An 18,178-nucleotide genomic window follows, 5' to 3' on the forward strand; every position below is an offset into this window, starting at 1 on the left:
GGAGTGACTGCCTGGATTAAGAGATTCATAGCCAATGCTCGAACGAAAACAAAGACACAAGGAGAACTGACTGCTGATGAGCTCTTTGAGGCAGAAAAGTACTGGATCAAAGTAACACAACAACAGAGTTTCAGTCAGGAGATCAAACTACTGAAGGCAGGAAAAGACCTAAACAATGACTGTAAAATCAAGGAACTCAAACCATTCCTGGATGAACATAAACTACTCAGAGTGGGAGGAAGACTGCAACAGTCCAACTTCACCTTCAGAGAGCAGCACCCATGGGTTCTGCCAAGCAAACACAGATACTCAGAAACCACCATGAGAAGATGATGCATTCAGGAGTGAGGGACACTCTAGTACAAGTAAGACAGAGATACTGGATCGTGCGCGCTAGACAGCTAGTCAACAGTGCTGTGGCAAGATGCCCAGTCTGCAAGAGATTCAAGGCAAAGGCCGGACGGCAGATCACTGCACCCCTCCCAAAAGACAGAATAACTGAATCCCCACCATTCTAAGTCACTGGTGTGGATTTTGCAGGACCGCTTTATGTGAAGGCAGATGGATCTGTAAAGAAGTCATACATTGCACTGTTCACCTGTGCTGTAACCAGGGCAGTGCACCTGGAACTGGTCTCAGATCAGTCAACAGAGATATTCCTGTTAGCTCTGAAAAGATTCATCTCTAGAAGACGATTATGCAAGGTAATCTACCCGGACAATGCAAAAACATTCAAGACAGCTGATCAGGATTTGAAAGAGCTGTGGAAAGCCATCAAAGATCCTCAACTGTTGGAGGTCTTCTTGGAAAGGGGCATCACCTGGAGTTTCATAGCCGAGCAAGCAGCCTGGTGGGGCGGATTCTGGGAGCGGTTCGTCAGATCAGTAAAAACATGCCTGAAGAAAGTTCTTGGAAGAGCTTCACTCAACTATGAAGAGATGTGCACAGTCCTGACAGAGGTTGAGGCTACCCTAAACTCTAGGCCTCTGACATTTGTGCACAATGAAGTGGACGAACCACAACCACTGGCCCCGGCCCCCTTCCTGGTGGGTAAACGACTCACATCTCTACCACCCAAGCCATTCCTGGCTGACACACAGCATCCAAATGCTAAAAGGGAGGAGCTCACCCGAAGATGGAAATAAAGACAGACTCACAACCAGTTTCTGGAATAGCTGGCGTAAGGACTACCTATTGGATTTGAAGTCAGCACATCGCTGTGACACACCACTGCCCACCCCTTTGAAAGTGTGTGACGTTGTACTCATTGGAGAAGATAACACACCCAGGCAAACCTGGAAACTGGGAAGAATCAAAGAACTGTTTCCAGGCCAAGATGGTCTTGTTAGGTCGTGCTCAGTTCGCACTACCTCAGGGACTGTTGAGGAGACCTATTCAGTTACTATATAGTTTGGAGATTTGGATGAACAAAGTAGTTCATCGGGGGGGGGGGGGTTGTTGTAACTTAATAGATTGCATGATTGAGATTGATTGATTGAAATTTATTGAAAGCTGTTTGTTATTTACAGTATTTACAGTTAAAAGGAAAGAGTTAAAATATATTTTATTTGTATTACGTTTGATATATTGGAAATGCATTTGTGTTGGATTAGTTAAGATACCGTTAAGAAACTATGACTACCAGAAAGCTTTGCGAGAAAGTGAAAATCAACTGTGCTGTGAGGACGCCTGTGCTGTGAGGACGCCTGTTCTGTTCAGAGAAAGCAATGCCAAGTGAAAATCAGTTTAGCTCTCGAAAGTTGTAATGTTTTGATTGATTGCATCACCCTTTTTTCTATAAAGACGTTTTCGTTTTATGTCCGTCGTGTTATATTCTTTGGTAGAATAACCACATGATGTATTGCTTAATAAACTTTACTAAAAGAATTGCAAGGCAGACCGTTAGCTTCCAACATCCTCCGACAGGTTCTCAGCAGCAACTCACAACAACATTCAGTCAACCTAACCTACTGCTACTAGTGACCTAAGAATACAGCGCCCTCTAGCGGTTGGCAGTATATAACTCAATGTAATATAGGGTAACTAGATTACTGAACACAACACGTCGTCCTGCCTGCCTGCCTGCCATTATTTTGAAGGTAGTTCATATTACAAGGCCATCAGCGTTTGCAATGGGAGGGTCCTGGCCTGTATCTGAGGACGTACTGATATTGAGCCAGTAGTAGTGCCCAGCGTTGAGGGCGCGGTGATGCAGCTGGTTGAATGTTTTTTAGCTCACCTAGTAGACCCAGTAGGGGCTTGTGGTCAGTTTGAATGGTGCAGTTACGGCCATACACATATTGGTGGAACTTCTTCACAGCAAAAATTACAGCTAGTGCTTCTCTCTCTGGCTGAGAGTAGTTCTTTTCTGCTGGCGACAAAGAGCGGGACGCAAAGCAGATGGGCCTCTCAGAGTTGTCCTTCATCCTATGTGACAAAACTGCTCCAACTCCATACAGGAAGCCGTCACATGTTATGATCAGGGGCAACTGTGGGCCATAATGCGCCAGCAGTGTCGATGCTGACAGTAGATCATTGGACCTCTGGAATGCTACATGCTGTTGAGAGCCCCACACCCATTTTACTCCTGTCTGTCCACGTATCTACTCCAGTTTTCCGAAGTTGTATCAAATGCATCCACTTTTCCAAAGGTCGACAACGTTAGTATCATTTTGTCATCAATGCTTCACTTGGTTTCCCTCTCACTGGCTACGCCACCTACTCACGCGTGATGTAACTTTGCCTTCGCATCGCTCACGTAGTTCACGATATGGTAAGTTATTTCTTAGTGTTGCTTTTACCTCGTCGCCAATGTTATTTATCCACATATCAGACAGCAGAAACGACACGACTGCTCTGTAACCGTCTGCACCAGCTCTGTTTATTTTCCTCACTGCTTTTTTTTTTTACATGTCATTTTCTTACTTCGCCCTTCTACTGCCCCCCTCCCCCAGTGGGCGGCGGACTAACTACAAGCTAGAACAGAGACCTTCATTAGAGCACATTGGTTTCCCCTAAAGAAATGGACCCAAAATTAGTGCTTACAAAATCACTCACAACAAGCAAACTAGACAGACAGACAGAATGACCGACTATAGATAGATAGATAGATAGTGATCACTCTACTGGGTTCCATAGCTGGTGCTCATGGCCATCTGTATAATGAAGAAAATAATTAAGCACCTTATTAGTTGGTGCAAGTACAGCAGGCAAATTCATTTCACTCAACATGAATAAATGTGTTTACTGAGGAACAAAAAACAAAAAGTTAACTACGTACTGATTCAGTACTGTCATCATCCCTCAGGTATGTGGTTTTGTATTTACTGTAAAAATCCCTTTTTCTTACGAATGTCAGCATAAACCAGTCAGAAACTGCAGGCACCTGAGGAAAAATATATCCATACAGTCAAAGCTGGGCTTATGGTTACATTTACCAGGAAACTTTGTTCTTAATGTTTCAAGGGAAAATATACGATGAGTTGCAGGATTGACGCATCTACTTACCAAACTGAGGAACGAAAGTGCTGCACCCAAGTTTACGATGGTTGGCACAATGCTAAATTTACCTGCCTGCAAGATAGTATGAAAATGTTTAGCTACTGGAAATGGATCTTCAACAGAAAATGATAACTGTGGTGTGACATATTGAAAACTCTTAATATAGACAAATTAATTTAATGTAAAACAGCGAAGGTGACACCAATTATTTTAGCCTCACAATTCCAAAAACAATGACTTCAAACCGGATTCCATATCCTTTCATCAAAGTTCGTGTTTCCACACCATCTGGATTTAGGTAGTATCTTGCAAACCTGTACAAACGACACACTTATGTCAGATTTAGTCAACACTGCAATCACTGACAGTTCTCTATCTAAAGTAATCTCACCTAAAGTTGTATCCAGGAGCCACGTTATTGTCCGAATTTTTGTTGTCCAGTCTTCGAAAGCTGTATTTGGGGTAACATTTGCGTGCCCACCAATCCAGGTCGCAGCTCCAGTCAATAAGAATACCAAGAATGCCACCCTTAACAGATACAATCAGGGCCGACATTTAAGATGGAGTCAGTTCAATGACAATGAGTGTAGAAATGTGACACCTTCACCAATCAATGTTGTGTGGGACCGTACGAAAAGGATGGGAGGAAAAAAATGAGTGGAAAATGTGTCCTGCTCAAGATATTTTAATCATACCATCATTTTAATTTAATTTTTAACTCTTGGTATACCTTGACGGCCATGGTTTGAAAGTCCTCTCCAGCTTCTGAAACCATGTGCTTAAGGCGGAAAATGGGACAGTCTGGGTCCGTTGTAAAATTGAATTCACACTTTCTTAAGTACGAGGAGTTAATGTATGGCATGATGTTCCTTCTGGAAAGGAAAAAGGCATATCTATGTTGGAAAGGAAATATCAAATGTGCAAAAACATACAATGTACAATACACATTTCGGTACTGTGCACATTGAGCGCAATAGATGTACACTGGCAAGAGTCTAGATCAGATCTTGCTCCATGTCTCTTTTACATCTCCACAGCATTGCCAAAGAAAATCAACATTCAATAACATCAACCTGTGAACGTCGAACTTTGGGTACGTCACACTGTTTTTGATCAACACCGTGAAGTCCTCTGCTGCACCCAGCACCGCATGTCTGTGAGAGACAGTAAACAGGCTTCACATCACATCTTCTCACACAGATAGAGCAAAAGCTTGAAATACATTAGCATGAGACTGCCGATGCTCTTACTCAGGTAGATTAGTGTCTACTTCAAGAGGACACCAAGATAACACCTCGCAGGTCTGGACAGTGTCTGAGTAGTTCACACATAGTCCTGTCTGAATACCTTTACGGGGAAAAAAGTGGCATCTGTTTGTAACGTGAGAGATGAAATAATTTTTTGGACTATGGCTAGGGGTGTTATAATGTTGACCCGCTAAAAAGCCCATGTACTCTCATTAAGATCTAACTCATCTGGTGTCATTTAGCGTAGGCCTACCACTGCCTCGAGGATCTTGTTTCCCCTCTGTGCAGTGACTGTCATCAGTGCAAATAGTGGATGGGTTTGGAAGCTGAGAAGAGATATCCAGTATTGACAAGGTGAATGCATTAGTCAAGATTCAAAAATAACATCATTTTGCTGTGGTTTGTTCAGCAGGAACCAGTGTCAGTGCTGTATTTAATTGGTTCAATATTGGTTATTTGCCGGCAGGGCACGCTAAGAGAGAGAATATTAATGATATTTTCTTGATCTCAGAAGGGAAACTACCATATATGCAAGTAATGCAGCTGCTTTGGGGCCCACACGCACGGACCCCTCTTTATCTCACCACCATCGTATTGTCGCGAATTCGGGGGTAGCCGGGAATCCACCGCAGCCGGGACGCAAACCCGGGTCGCCCGCGCTAACCAGTCAGCTAAAGGGTCCGACCCATCAGCCAAGCGGCTAGCGAGTCTACTCATTCATGATCGTTACACTAACCCCCGCCTCAGCATAACTGCTCCCTCATGCCTCTGGGCGCACACGCTTCCGATGGCCTAATGGTCTCTTCTGACACCAATGTAGCGAGCGAATTCGGGGGGCAGCCGGGAACCGCCGCAGCCGGGACGCGAACCCGGGTCTCCCGCACCACGGGCGACCAACTAAAGGGTCCGAACCGTTAAACAACCGGTTAGCGAGTCTAGTCATTCATGGTCGTTACACTACCCCCCCCCCCCGGGAAGCGCGTCCCCGCCCTTCAGCATATCCGCTCCCCCACGCCTCTGGGCGCACGCGTTTCCGATGGCCTCACGGTCTCACCATCTGTGGTGTATTGGATCGAGCACTCGGTGCTCGATTGTGTTAGACTGTCACCACTACTGAGTTCTGTAATACACTGGTCGAGCCTAGTAGTGTGTGATGTCTCCGTCAGTAAAGATCAGACTTGTGCCGCATCCTCGTCTCCGTGTACTTATATATAATAGTGATTAAGTTAGTAACCCACGAATAGTAACACTACAATAGTGTACATAAGAGAAGTCACAACACCATCCCACTTCTGACACAAATTTGGCGAATTCGGGGTCAGCCGGGATGCAAAACCGGGTCTCCCGCACCACGGGCGACTACGTTAACCAGTCGACTAAAGGGTCCGACCCGTTAGCCAACCGGCTAGCGAATCTACTCATTCACGATCGTTGCAGTATCAGAGAGCTCGAGGACTGTCTATGCTATACAGTATTGTAACGTGCATGGATAAGTAGACACGTTGGCCGCTGGCTGAAGAGTCTGGCCCTTTAGTCGAGCGGTTAGCGATGTCTCCCGCGGTGCGGGCGATAGCGGGCGGTACGGGTTCGCGTCTCGGCCGCGGCAGTTCCTGTGGTTGCCCCCCGAATTCGCTACATTGGTGTCAGAAGTGGGTTGGTGAGACCGTATGCGCCCAGCGCTGTGTAGCAGCTGATATGCTTAAACGTGGGGACGCGCTTCCCGAAGGAGTGGGGGGGGGGGGTAGTGTAACGTGCATGGATAAGTAGACACGTTGGTCCTTCACTAACGGGTCGGATCCTTTAGTCGACTGGTTAACGTTGTCGCTTGCGGAGTGGGAGATACGGGTTCGCGTCCCGACTGTGGCGGTTCCCGGACTGCCCCCCGAATTCGCTACATTGGTGTCAGAAGTGGGATGGTGAGACCGTGAGGTCATCGGAAGCGTATGCGCCCAGAGGCGTGAGGGAGCTGATATGCTAAAACGCGGGAACGCACTTCCCGAAGGAGGGGCAAAGTGTACCGTGCATGGATAAGTAGACACGTTGGTCCTTCACTAACGGGTCGGATCCTTTAGTCGACTGGTTAACGTTGTCGCTTGAGGAGTGGGAGATACGGGTTCGCGTCCCGGCTGTGGCGACGGTTCCCAGACTGCCCCCCGAATTCGCTACAGTATGTTCAAAAATGTGCCCACGCGTAGTAGCAAAATCCACTCAGAAGCGTAAGCTAGCTAGCAAAGTATCAAAACTTCTCACAGCGAAAAGCCCAGAGAGTGCATCTATAATGTAAGTAGAACTTATTTATCATTTATTTGACTAATAATCAACCTATACACTTGTGTTTTGTGTTTATAAGACCTTTGCACAGGCATTAATAATGTTGTCAATGTGCGGGTATGCCGTCACCGATTATGTTTCCGACACCACATTTTGTTAAGTAGGCTATCACTATCTCGGCCTTGTTTTCCTAGTAATCATTTTACTTAGGCATCAACTGTGCAGTGCATTTCGTTTTGTGTTTTCACTTCTGTCATTCGCCACGCGCATGACGTTGTTACGTCTGACTGTGATGGGCAGGCCGGGACGCTTTGGCCATCCTGCAGCATAGGGACCCGGTGCTGGCCCATTACGCATGTGTTTGATCCCAGTTGAGAAGTTTTCTTTACCTGGTGCACGTTCAGGGTCAAATACAGAAACAACGTTGCCAGAGCTTAGTGTTGTCCCCCCAACGACATGTGGGTAGGAAGGATGCTCACTACATCCAATGTTTAAACCTCAGGTTGAATGTTAGTGTCCCAACTAACCGTACCACACAAGCTGCCCGATATGGTCTCCCATTATGTTCATATTATAATTTAACACAGTCAATATATTCACAATTTGGCAACTTTCTAGAGGTTTTTCTTCCATTTGTAATTATTTTTGGAAGGAGTGCCAGCCTTCATCAGCTAAGAATATAATCAAACCCCTTGATAATCCATAATGTCTGTTTGGAAATTTGATCTTTAATGCCACACAAACACAGCAGGTGCTACTCTCTGACTGAATTTCTCACTGAAAAGAAAAAGAGACATTAAATTCATGAAACTTAATCTTTCAAAACACGGAAACGTTAAGTTGCATATCAATTCAATGATGTGAGTAACAAACGTTGTTTTAACAATTGAAGAGGAGAAACAGTTAAACTGTGAATAACTCACCTCTGGACAACGTGACTGAGTTTGATGGGGTGTCACAATGATATTTGTCAATACAAAGAATGAGTGATCACCCTAGTGGACAAAAATGCATGATGCATTTTACAAACCAACGAGCAAGTCTTCTTTACAGTCATGATATGAAATATACATTACCTTGTCTTGCAGAATAAATTCATAGCTTTACATGCTTTTGCTTTATTCTAGCTTTGTGTGTGTGTGTGTGTGTGTGTGTGTGTGTATATATATATATATATATATTTTTTTTTTGCAATGTAGGATGGCCAGAAAGTTTAAATACCTGTGGGGGAATTACAGAGTCAGGAGCATCCCAAAAACGGTGATCCAGGTCAGACATGTTGATGAGGGCATAGCCTTTTACTTTGGTGGTGACTGTACTGATGACGGAGTCTGTGTCCTGGTAGGCTTTCTGAACTATACATACATACCTAGAAGATTTACAGTGTGCTCCGTGAGTTTTAACAGGCAAGTCAAACTACAACAAACAGCTATATATATGACAGCCTTAGGTTGTAGTTTATTATAGCAATGGCTGTTTTTAATGGAACTACACCTATCGTCTCCATTAAAGCTACAATCCAGGAGATTTACATGCAAACAAATTCGCTTTTTGTCTACTCTGGCATAGACAAAAAGCAAATTCTGTATCCATGAAGACTTTTGTACTTGTTCATTTTACTGGTTACTGTTGGGTAGGACTTTCCATAGAAAAAGGATATGCACATAAGACTAGCTTGGTCTAGTCAGAAAGGCACGAACTGATGAAGCCTCTTGGATGAGAGGCGAAACGTCTTCATGGATATATAACCAAGTCCAGTTGCACTTGATTCAATTCCTTTGGATATGCACATAATATTTTACGTCTTTTCCACAGCAGCCAAATGTTGATGAAACAGGCAGGTTCCAATGAATTTGAAGAAGTGAAGTTGTAGCTAACTAACAGATAATGCAGAACAAGCTGGTAGAGGACTTTTATCAACACATAGAAAGAACATCACGAGCTGAAACACAGGTTAAAGGTGCTTTTTGATTGGCTATAGGAAAGGTGCTAACAGCAGCACGGACAGCTGATCCATTTCAAATGGATTTCTGGTATTTGGGGTCCTCAAACACTAATGCAGTTACCTTTTTAATTTGCTCTTATTGTATGATCTGTAAGGATATCTTTCAACCAGTTATTTACTCAAATCTCAGCCCATTTATTGTGTAATAGTGGTCCTCTTAAACTGAAGTCAGAAAACAAATGATGTTGTGTAGCCTTACTTACCCAACCACATAAACAAGGACAAGAAGCTGGATACATCGGAAGGCAAATCCTACTCCTTTATTTTGAATAACCAGTGTTTTGGTTGTTTCATAGTCAAAGAAATAGCTCATGCAGCATTCGCAGCAGCCTGTGCCCTTACTGATCATGGCTGTGCTACAAGACCAATCCAGGGAGGCACTATGCGGGGCTGCTCAGTCAAGTGTAACCTGCCCCATCAGGTAAAACGGTATTCAAAACACATCCATAAACTTTGGGAAGGTGATCCCAGGATTTTACTATAGGTGCTTATGTCTGAGGTGTTCAATAGTGATCTTAAAGTGACCTATTTATCGTCATGGTCTTTTTCAATTTCCTATGGTATTCACCAATAGAAGCTGCATGATGGTCATATGGCAGAAATGCCTAATTTAAGGTTGTATAGTATCTGCAGATGCTGTATGTTGCTGGCAAAGATGATTGAACCAGTATAGTCCTGGTGCCCTGAGGATGTTGTGGTATCCCTGTGGGGTATGATAGATAACCTGAGATATGCGTTTATATTGCTATATGAAGTTTGCTTAGTAATCTTATAACAGAGTACGCTGTTAGTATGGTCTTTATTATGGACACTTGCTATGAAGCTGAAAGCAGTATTTGATAACAAATCAGCAAAATATTTTGAGTATTTGGATATGAGTTGAGGAACAGTTCACTGTCAATATGGGTTGTGCAGGGTGTCAATTGACAGTATTCATTTATTTACTGTACATGTACTTTGAAAGCCAAGTACAAGTCAATTCAACCCATGCATGACATGTTTCCTACTGACGCGCTCTGTTGCGACTGTAATATTGTTTTATTTGTGTCTACGATCTCATTTTCATGCTGAAAATCAGCCAGTAATTATAATGTCAATAATTCTTGACAAGATTTAACAGAACAGTCTGAATACAGAGGCAGACTACAGATTCAGTGAAGTGGCTGTGGTTATGAACTTGTAGTGAGGTAAAATAAATGAATGAATGAATGAATGAATGAATGAATGAATGAATGAATGAATGAATGAATTATTCTGTCCAAAGTAAAAACATTGCTGCCAGGCTAGAAACTGAAATAACAACTTGAGTACCAGTATCGTGTTTATTCTTTCTCACATTTACTAATAAATGCAAAGCACAAAGTAGAGCACCATGCCTTAGATGTGGGGGTCTTTATACCTGGTAAATGCAGGGCAAACACAAATGTAAATTAAAAAAAATAACAACTTGATTAGATGAAACTGGAAAGTGCTAATGTAGTAATATAACAATGCTGTGTGTGATAATATATGATAATGTCAACAACTTAACAGTCTTATCCACAAAAGCAACTGAAAAATGTACAAGACCAACAGACGGGAAAGTACAATAACCGTTGTTTAACAACTCGCCATTCATTTACATTTAACCTTCAGATATTGAGGATGCAAATTAGGTAACTGGTTCAGGGTGTGCAAAACTCTTCATACCACATATCTTTCCACTCCATAATTTGTGTTGCATGTTTAGCAGTAGTCTGGATAATAGGATGTTTTTCTAAAATAAAGTGGATTATCTTTATTGGCGGTCTCAGACAGGTATCACCTTTTCCTCTGAGATGTTCTCGCCAGCGTTCACGGAGGAGCAGCTGGTGCTTATCAGCAGTAGTGAACACAGTGGTGTGGGGAAAGATTAGGTATATGACTTTATCTCCTGGCCAAATTCAGACTATACAGTGCTGGTGCCAAGTGACAGCCCTGTATCTCCTGAGATCCAACTGTTCAGGAATCGAGAAAAAATTAGTTTCTCAGATTGTTGACCATGCTCTTTGCAAAGTATAAAGTGGACCGCGTATGGGTTTTGTGCAGATTTTTTTGTCAACCCACTAGAGGCCAAAGTTCAGGTCAAAATAAGAGTGCAGCGATCGAGAGTGAAGTTACTGTAAAGCACCTGACATCCATACTCAACTTAAGTGTATGCATTCAGTTTGTCAGCTGTCACCAGGGAATAAACATCATAGTACTGATCTGATAAAAATAGTCAACTGAATAAGGATGGGGTCAGTCACTGTGGCAAAGTAGACAGGAGCTGGCAATGTCTCCGTTTAAAAAAGAAAATTTAAGTCCTACCCTTTTCTCCCTGGACATGACGCAAACAAAAGTCGGAATAACAGATATTTCATGAGTATCAAGACCAGAGAATTTATAAACACACACATTGTACAATACAGCATATTGGTACTGACCAGATGCAAGCTACAATCCCTGAATTCACTTAAAAGAAAGATTTTCAAGTCTTCACACTTGAGGCTGGGGTACAACTCAACATTAGGAAGGTGGTCTTAATATTCTGTACCTGCTGTAGACATAATTGAGTAGTGAAGAGAAGCAAGGAAAGATAAACCAAACAATACAATGTTAACAGCAGTCTACCTTTATTTAAGAACAGGCACTGGCTTCTATAAACAACGGACAGACAGATCATCACTTTGGTCCGATAGTACTATAGTTATACACCACGGAACATTTTCTATTTTCCGAAGACCTCTCATTTGACAAAGTATACAAGAACATATGCTAATTTGTTATCATAAAATCAACCAACATACCTCACTATACAGTGACAATTTGTTTCAGTGCTGAACTTTCAAGTATGAAATGCCTTGATACATGCTCAGTAATGTTAAGAGGGAACGACCATCCCTGAACCGAGGAGGGGGCCTAAGACTACATCCGTTGCCATCTTACAGTGCTGTGATTGCAACATTCCCTAATCCTCTATGAATAGTACACATAGCTATTGAAACTCGAGTTAATGGGAACAACCATATTTCCATATGAAATTGGTCACTGATTTCGGTTGTTATGCAACTGTATTGTTTATAAGGGGTGGGGCTACCTGCAGTCAGTTGAGACTGAAGATGTTACATAGCTGAGTGATGAAACATATCTGTAAATAAACATATCCAGATGGACTGATTCAACCTTCTTTGATTTCAAGTATGAAATAAAGGCATTTGAAATTGTAGTTGAAATTATAAGACAATAAAATTATTAAGCAATGGTCCACAATAATAAATCTACAATCAAACTTGAACCGGGAAGACGGCTTTTTCACATGCCCTTTTTCCTCTACTTTACCCAGCCAGCATGAGGCTGAAATTGTCCCACTTGACTGTTCATTGTGGTGAACGTTCATATTCACCTGCTCATCTCCTTAGGCACCATTATGTTTTTGCTGCCTGTTTTTTTTTTGTGTGCCATTGACAGTGGTCTATGCAAAAGCAGATTAACCATTTCAATTCCTTGAACTGTAATATAGGTGGTCAGATACAAAGATCAAAGTTTCTACAATGAGTCATTTATCAGGATTTAACCGCATCTAATGCATCAAACAGCTCCAAAAGTAAGGTCCACTGGTCTCATATTCGGTTATACTCAAAGTCAAGCCCCCCATCGTGCAGGTTGCGCTCGTTGGCATTGTCAAAGCTGTTCTTACCATGGATCTGTTTGAGATGCTTGCGGAGGACAGGCTTGTGTGCAAAAACCATGTCACAATAGTTACAGCGGTGAGGCTTGTCCCCGCTATGCAGGTTTAGGTGGTCCAGCAGGGAACATTTCTGGGTAAAGGTCTTACCACAGATTTTACATTGAAAGGGCTTGATGCCGGCGTGGACGCGCATGTGCCGGTGGAGGTTGCCCTTCTGTGTGAAGGTTTTGCCGCACAGGAGGCACATGAACAGCTTGTGCATCTTCAGGTGGTTGGCGTAGTTCTCCAGCTGGCGGAAGACTCGGGCACACTTGGGGCACTGGTGGTACCACTGAAGAGGCTTGTCGTAGTTCCTCTGGTGGTTGCCACCCTGGGTGACATGCTTCCCTGGCGGGGGGGACGAAGGAGGTGGGCTGAGAGGGTAGCCTGACATTGGCGGCACCGCCATCTCACCGCTGCGAGTGTCCACAGTGGAATTGATGAGGGAGTGCTGTGGTTCTGGGGACTGGAGGGCAGTGGGGGGACTCCTGGAAAAGTGACCAGTGATCGAGTTCTCCGGAACGTCCGACACAGACTCCACCTTAACTATGGTGATGTCACTTTCCACTGAAACCTGTTGAGCAAGTCTGCTTTGGCCAGTCTTGAGAGGAGTCTTAGGCTGTATAATCACATCATCATCATCGTCATCATCGCCATCATCATCATCCACCTGCTCCACCAGTCCCTCCTCCTGCTGAACAGTCTGAGAGCATTCCTTTTCTCTATGGGGCTGAGAGGACAAGCTCTCCCTCCTCTCCCTGTCCATATCCACCTCCTCCTCGAGCTGGCGGGGAGGCTGAGGTTTGATGAACTTGCTGAGGGCCTGGGTGCACTGCTCCACAATATGGCCCATCTGGAGAAAGCTGGCCACTGTCAGGTAGTGAACCAGTTCCAGCTCTGGGAACTCCAGCTGGCCTGTGTAACAGGACAACAGCAGCTGCTGGCCCACCTCCGCCTCCTGGATCATGGAGATCTGGACATCCCTGGAATCCTGCTGAAGGATAAACTGGTCCCTCAAAAAGGAAGAACCTGCAGCAAAGACCACCTTGTGACCCGGCACCTCCAGCTCATTGATTCGCACAATGACATCACAGAAGCGCCTCTGGTGACGCAGGAGGTTCATCTTCTGTAGCATGGAGTCCCCGAATGTGGCAAAGCGGAACTGGAGGATCACCTGGTTCTGAGCCATGGCGTGAATAATGGTACCTTGGAGCCGCACACCTGTTTGGCACAAACAGAGAATATATGATATCTGGAGAAGAAATGGACAAATATTTTAATCTTTGTGATTTTAATCTTTAAAGTTTGACTGTGGGACTTTTACATATAAATGAATGCCCGTGACATTCAAGCCCTTGCCAAACGAGTTCACACAATGATGATTAAGCCTATCACTATCACCACCAGGTAAATCTCTCTGTATTTCGCAGTATACCAGAGTTTTAAATCTGGTGGCTACGGCGACATTCCCATGCTGGCACACCAGAAGTGATGCATAGTGATGCATTTTACATCAACCTGCAATGATTTCTTTGCCAGAGCTGAACTTCCGTGTGATGAAAAGGTTCGCATAACTCTAATCGGCTTGCTTTTAGGGCTTTCTGCCAGAAAGCTTCTGGGTTTTGGAAGCTATGGCGGAAAAACCTAAGAAGCATCAAAGAAAAGTTTCTGATGCTTCAGAGAAAAAAGAAACTCGGCGTTCAGAGGGAGGATTTAAGTAAAAAAAGAAAGTGATTGACGGTGTGGAAAAACACGGATAACCATTGGTATAGCTTTTCCTAGTTGGAAAGCACTGAAAGAAGAGAAGTAATTACTCTCGCTGCCAGAAGAGAGAGACAAAAGTTCCACACTGCAAGTTTAATCATTAAAACTTTGCATCAAATTTTTGCCCATTTTTTTTAAGGATCCAGTCCAATGAAAACTATGTTATTGTAAGTTGTAAGGCTACCCAAAATATTAGAACTGCTGTTCTTGTTAAAATAAGACTAAAGCCCCTTAAGAAACAATTCTCCTGTTTTTCAACATATTTAATCCATTTTGGAAAAACCAATCTGATTCTGGGGAATAAACTACTACTACTACTACTACCACCACTACTACTACAACTGTCGGATGCTCCCGTTAGGGGTCACCATAGTGGATCATCTGATTCCATCTCTTCCTGTCCTCTGCATCTTCCTCTGTCACACCAGCCACCTGCATGTCCTCCCTCACCATATCCATAAACCTCTTTGGTCTTCCTCTTTTTTCTTGCCTGGCTGCTCCATATTCACCATCCTTCTCCCAATATACCCAGCAGCTATCCTCGGCACATGTCCAACCATCTCAATCTTGCCTCTCTTGCTTTGTCTCCAAACCATCCAACCTGAGCTGTCCTTTTAATATGCTTGTTCCAAATTCTGTCCTTTTAATCCCTCCCTACAAAAATCTTAATATTTTCAACTCTGCCACCTCCAGCTCCACCTCCTCTCTTTTCGTCAGTGCCACCGTCTCCAAACCATACAACATAGCTGGTCTCACTAGTCAAGTCAAGTCAATTTTAGTATATCCCAATATCACAAATTACAAATTTGCCCCAAGGGGCGTGACAACAACAGAACATCCTGTCCTTAGACCCTCGCATCAGATAAGGAACAACTCCCTAAAAAAAAAAACCCTTTAACAGGGAGATAAAATGGGAAGAAACCTCAGGGAGCACAACAGAGGAGGACTATCTCTCCCAAGATGGACAATGTGCAATGGATGTTATGTTTACACAATTTACAGACTACAACATTGAAAGAGGATAACAGAATTATAATGGAATTATAAAATTTATGAAGAATATGATAACCAGGATGCCAAGCAGTGTTCAGATGCCACGAGAACAGCCCAGGACCCAAGCCATGTGACCAGCATCACCATGTAAAAAAAAAAGAAAAAGGAAAAAAAGAAAATTACTACCATCACTACCATCTTGTAAACCTTCCCTTTAACTCTTGCTGGTACCCTTCTGTTGCAAATCACTCCTGACACTCCTCTCCACCCACTCCAACCTGCCTGCACTCTCTTCTTCACCTCTCTTCTGCACTCCCTGTTACATTGAACAGTTGATCCCAAGTATTTAAGCTCATACCCCTTTGTCACCGCTACTCTTTGCATCCTCACCATTCCACTGTCCTCCCTCTCATTCACACATATGTATTCCATATTGCTCCTACTTACTTTCGTTCCTCTTCTCTCTGGTGCATACCTCCACCTTTCCAGGTTCTCCTCAACCTGCACACTACTCTCGCTACAAATCACAATGTCATCTGCAAACATCATAGTCCATGGAGGCTACTGCCTGATCTCGTCCGTCAACCTGTCCATCACCATAGCAAACAAGAAGGGGCTCAGAGCCGATCCTTGATGTAATCCCACCTCCACCTTTTAACCTATCCGTTATTCCTATTGCACACCTTACCACTGTCACACTGCTCTCATACATATCCTGCACCACTCCTACATACTTCTCTGCCACTCCTGACTTCCTCATACAATACCACATTTCCTCTCTCGGCACCCTGTCATATGCTTTCTCTAAATCCACAGAGACAATGTAACTCCTTCTGACCTTCTGTATACTTCTCCATCAACACTTTCAAAGCAAACATCCCATCTGTAGTGCTCTTTTGTGGCATGAAACCAAACTGCTGCTCGCTAATCATCTCCTCTCCTCTTAACCTTGCTTCCATGACTCTTTCCTATATCTTCATGCTGTGGTTGATCAACTTTATACCTCTGTAGTTACTACAGCTCTGCACATCCCCCTTATTCTTTCTGGCTTTCTATCAAAATCAGACTGTGAGAAATTAATCCATGCATTTATAACAAGTCGATTAGACTACGGTAATTGACTATTTACCGGCCTCCCAAAATCAGTTGAGTGGCAACTACAGTTAATTCAAAATGTGGCAGCACGTGTTCTTACTGGAACTAAAAATTATGATGAAAACATGGTTTGAACGGAGAGTCAAATAGGCCATCTATGTGAAGAGGGAACGACCATCCCTGAACGACGGGGGTGCTTAAGAGTACATCTGTCGCCATCTGACAATGCTGTGATTACAAACATTCCCAAATCATCTGTGAATAGTACACATGCCCACTGAAACTCTAGTCAATGGTTACGCCCATATCTGCATATGAAACTAGTCGTTGGTTTCGGTTGTTATGCAACTATATTGTTTATAAGGGTGGGGATACCTGCAGTCAGTTTAGCCTGAAGAGGTCCCTTAGATGAGTGACGAAACCCATCTGTCAATAACCGTTGTATCCAGATGCACTGATTCAACCTTCTTATCTGGATTATTGAGCAATCATAAAGACAAAAACATGTGACTTCTAACATTAATGTTGCACAATAAAACGGATCTGACTGAATTAGTGTCACTGGATCTTTAAGTGAGCCCATCATCATTAAGTGAGCCCATTTAAGCGCTTTGGGTGTCTAGAAAAGTGCTATATAAATGTAACGCTTATTATTATTATCAAGCCTTTTATTATCTGCCCTTAAACCGTCCTCGTAACCCGAAATTGGCGTCCTGAACATCTCGGGCTAAAAAACAACATTCAGCTGCTATACAAATTTTTTTTATCACGGCCGTACACAGAGCCTCATCACTGTCATCATTGCACGTAAAGAAACGGCGGCATATTGGCATCCTTAAGGATTGGATGGCTTTGACGCTCCCGGCCTTTAGTCTACAACTCGTCATTTTACGTCTCCGTTATGCACTGACGTTCGGGCTGCTGAACAAAATCACAGCACATATTTTATATTTCATAACATTTCGCTGTGGTAAATTGTTTTCACTAAGATCAGCATGGACAGAATACTATTTACCTGGAAACAGCGCATAAACAACACTATCCCGGCCAGTTTTATTTAGTAGACTTGAATCAAACGAGAGGACGTAAAGATCGCAACAGGAAGTGTTCGGGAAGCGAGATTTCTTCTTCGCTTTATTTTGTCTGACATTCAATTTTGCTGCTATCGCCACCTACTGGCCTGGATTGTGATTGAAAAAAATACCAACGTTGTACTACGACTACTAATTTCGGCTGCTCCCATTAGGGGTCGCCAGAACGGGTCATCCATTTCCATCTCTTACTGTCTTCTGCATCTTCCTGTCACGCCAGCCACCTGCATGTCCTCCCTCACCACATTCATAAACCTCCTCGTCGGCCTTCCTTTTTTCCTCTTTCCTGGCAGCTCCATTTTCAGCGTCATTCTCTCTGTATATTCAGCATCTCTCCTCCTCCCAGCATCGCTCCTAAAAAAAATACCAACCCTCTCTTCCTTAAAGATTAAAAAGTGCTGCAGATGATTTGTAGATTAGTTTGTTGAAATCATCTTTCCTCAGTTTTCATTATAAACCCTTTTAAGCTCTTTTTCCCTTTAAC

The 18,178-nt window shown here is 43.4% G+C and overlaps 2 protein-coding genes across 2 annotated transcripts; both read right to left on the reverse strand.

Moving 5' to 3' along the window:
- Positions 1 to 3,122: 3,122 nt before the first annotated feature.
- Positions 3,123 to 9,373, reverse strand: p2rx4b (purinergic receptor P2X, ligand-gated ion channel, 4b). The gene is made up of 12 exons (XM_056279718.1): positions 9,228 to 9,373; positions 8,241 to 8,388; positions 7,943 to 8,014; positions 5,002 to 5,074; positions 4,752 to 4,848; positions 4,575 to 4,655; positions 4,232 to 4,373; positions 3,893 to 4,029; positions 3,722 to 3,815; positions 3,508 to 3,573; positions 3,281 to 3,385; positions 3,123 to 3,155 (listed from the first exon to the last, which is right to left on the reverse strand). Exons 1-12 carry the CDS (start codon positions 9,371 to 9,373, stop codon positions 3,123 to 3,125), a joined length of 1,194 nt encoding a protein of 397 aa, XP_056135693.1.
- Positions 9,374 to 11,660: 2,287 nt separating this feature from the next.
- On the reverse strand, positions 11,661 to 17,682 carry zbtb26 (zinc finger and BTB domain containing 26). Its single transcript, XM_056293304.1, has 2 exons — positions 17,619 to 17,682; positions 11,661 to 13,972 (listed from the first exon to the last, which is right to left on the reverse strand). Exon 2 carries the CDS (start codon positions 13,938 to 13,940, stop codon positions 12,645 to 12,647), a length of 1,296 nt encoding a protein of 431 aa, XP_056149279.1. The 5' UTR covers positions 13,941 to 13,972; positions 17,619 to 17,682; the 3' UTR covers positions 11,661 to 12,644.
- Positions 17,683 to 18,178: the final 496 nt, after the last annotated feature.

Source organism: Lampris incognitus, chromosome 1 (genome assembly GCF_029633865.1).
Source record: "Lampris incognitus isolate fLamInc1 chromosome 1, fLamInc1.hap2, whole genome shotgun sequence".
NCBI lineage: Eukaryota > Metazoa > Chordata > Actinopteri > Lampriformes > Lampridae > Lampris > Lampris incognitus.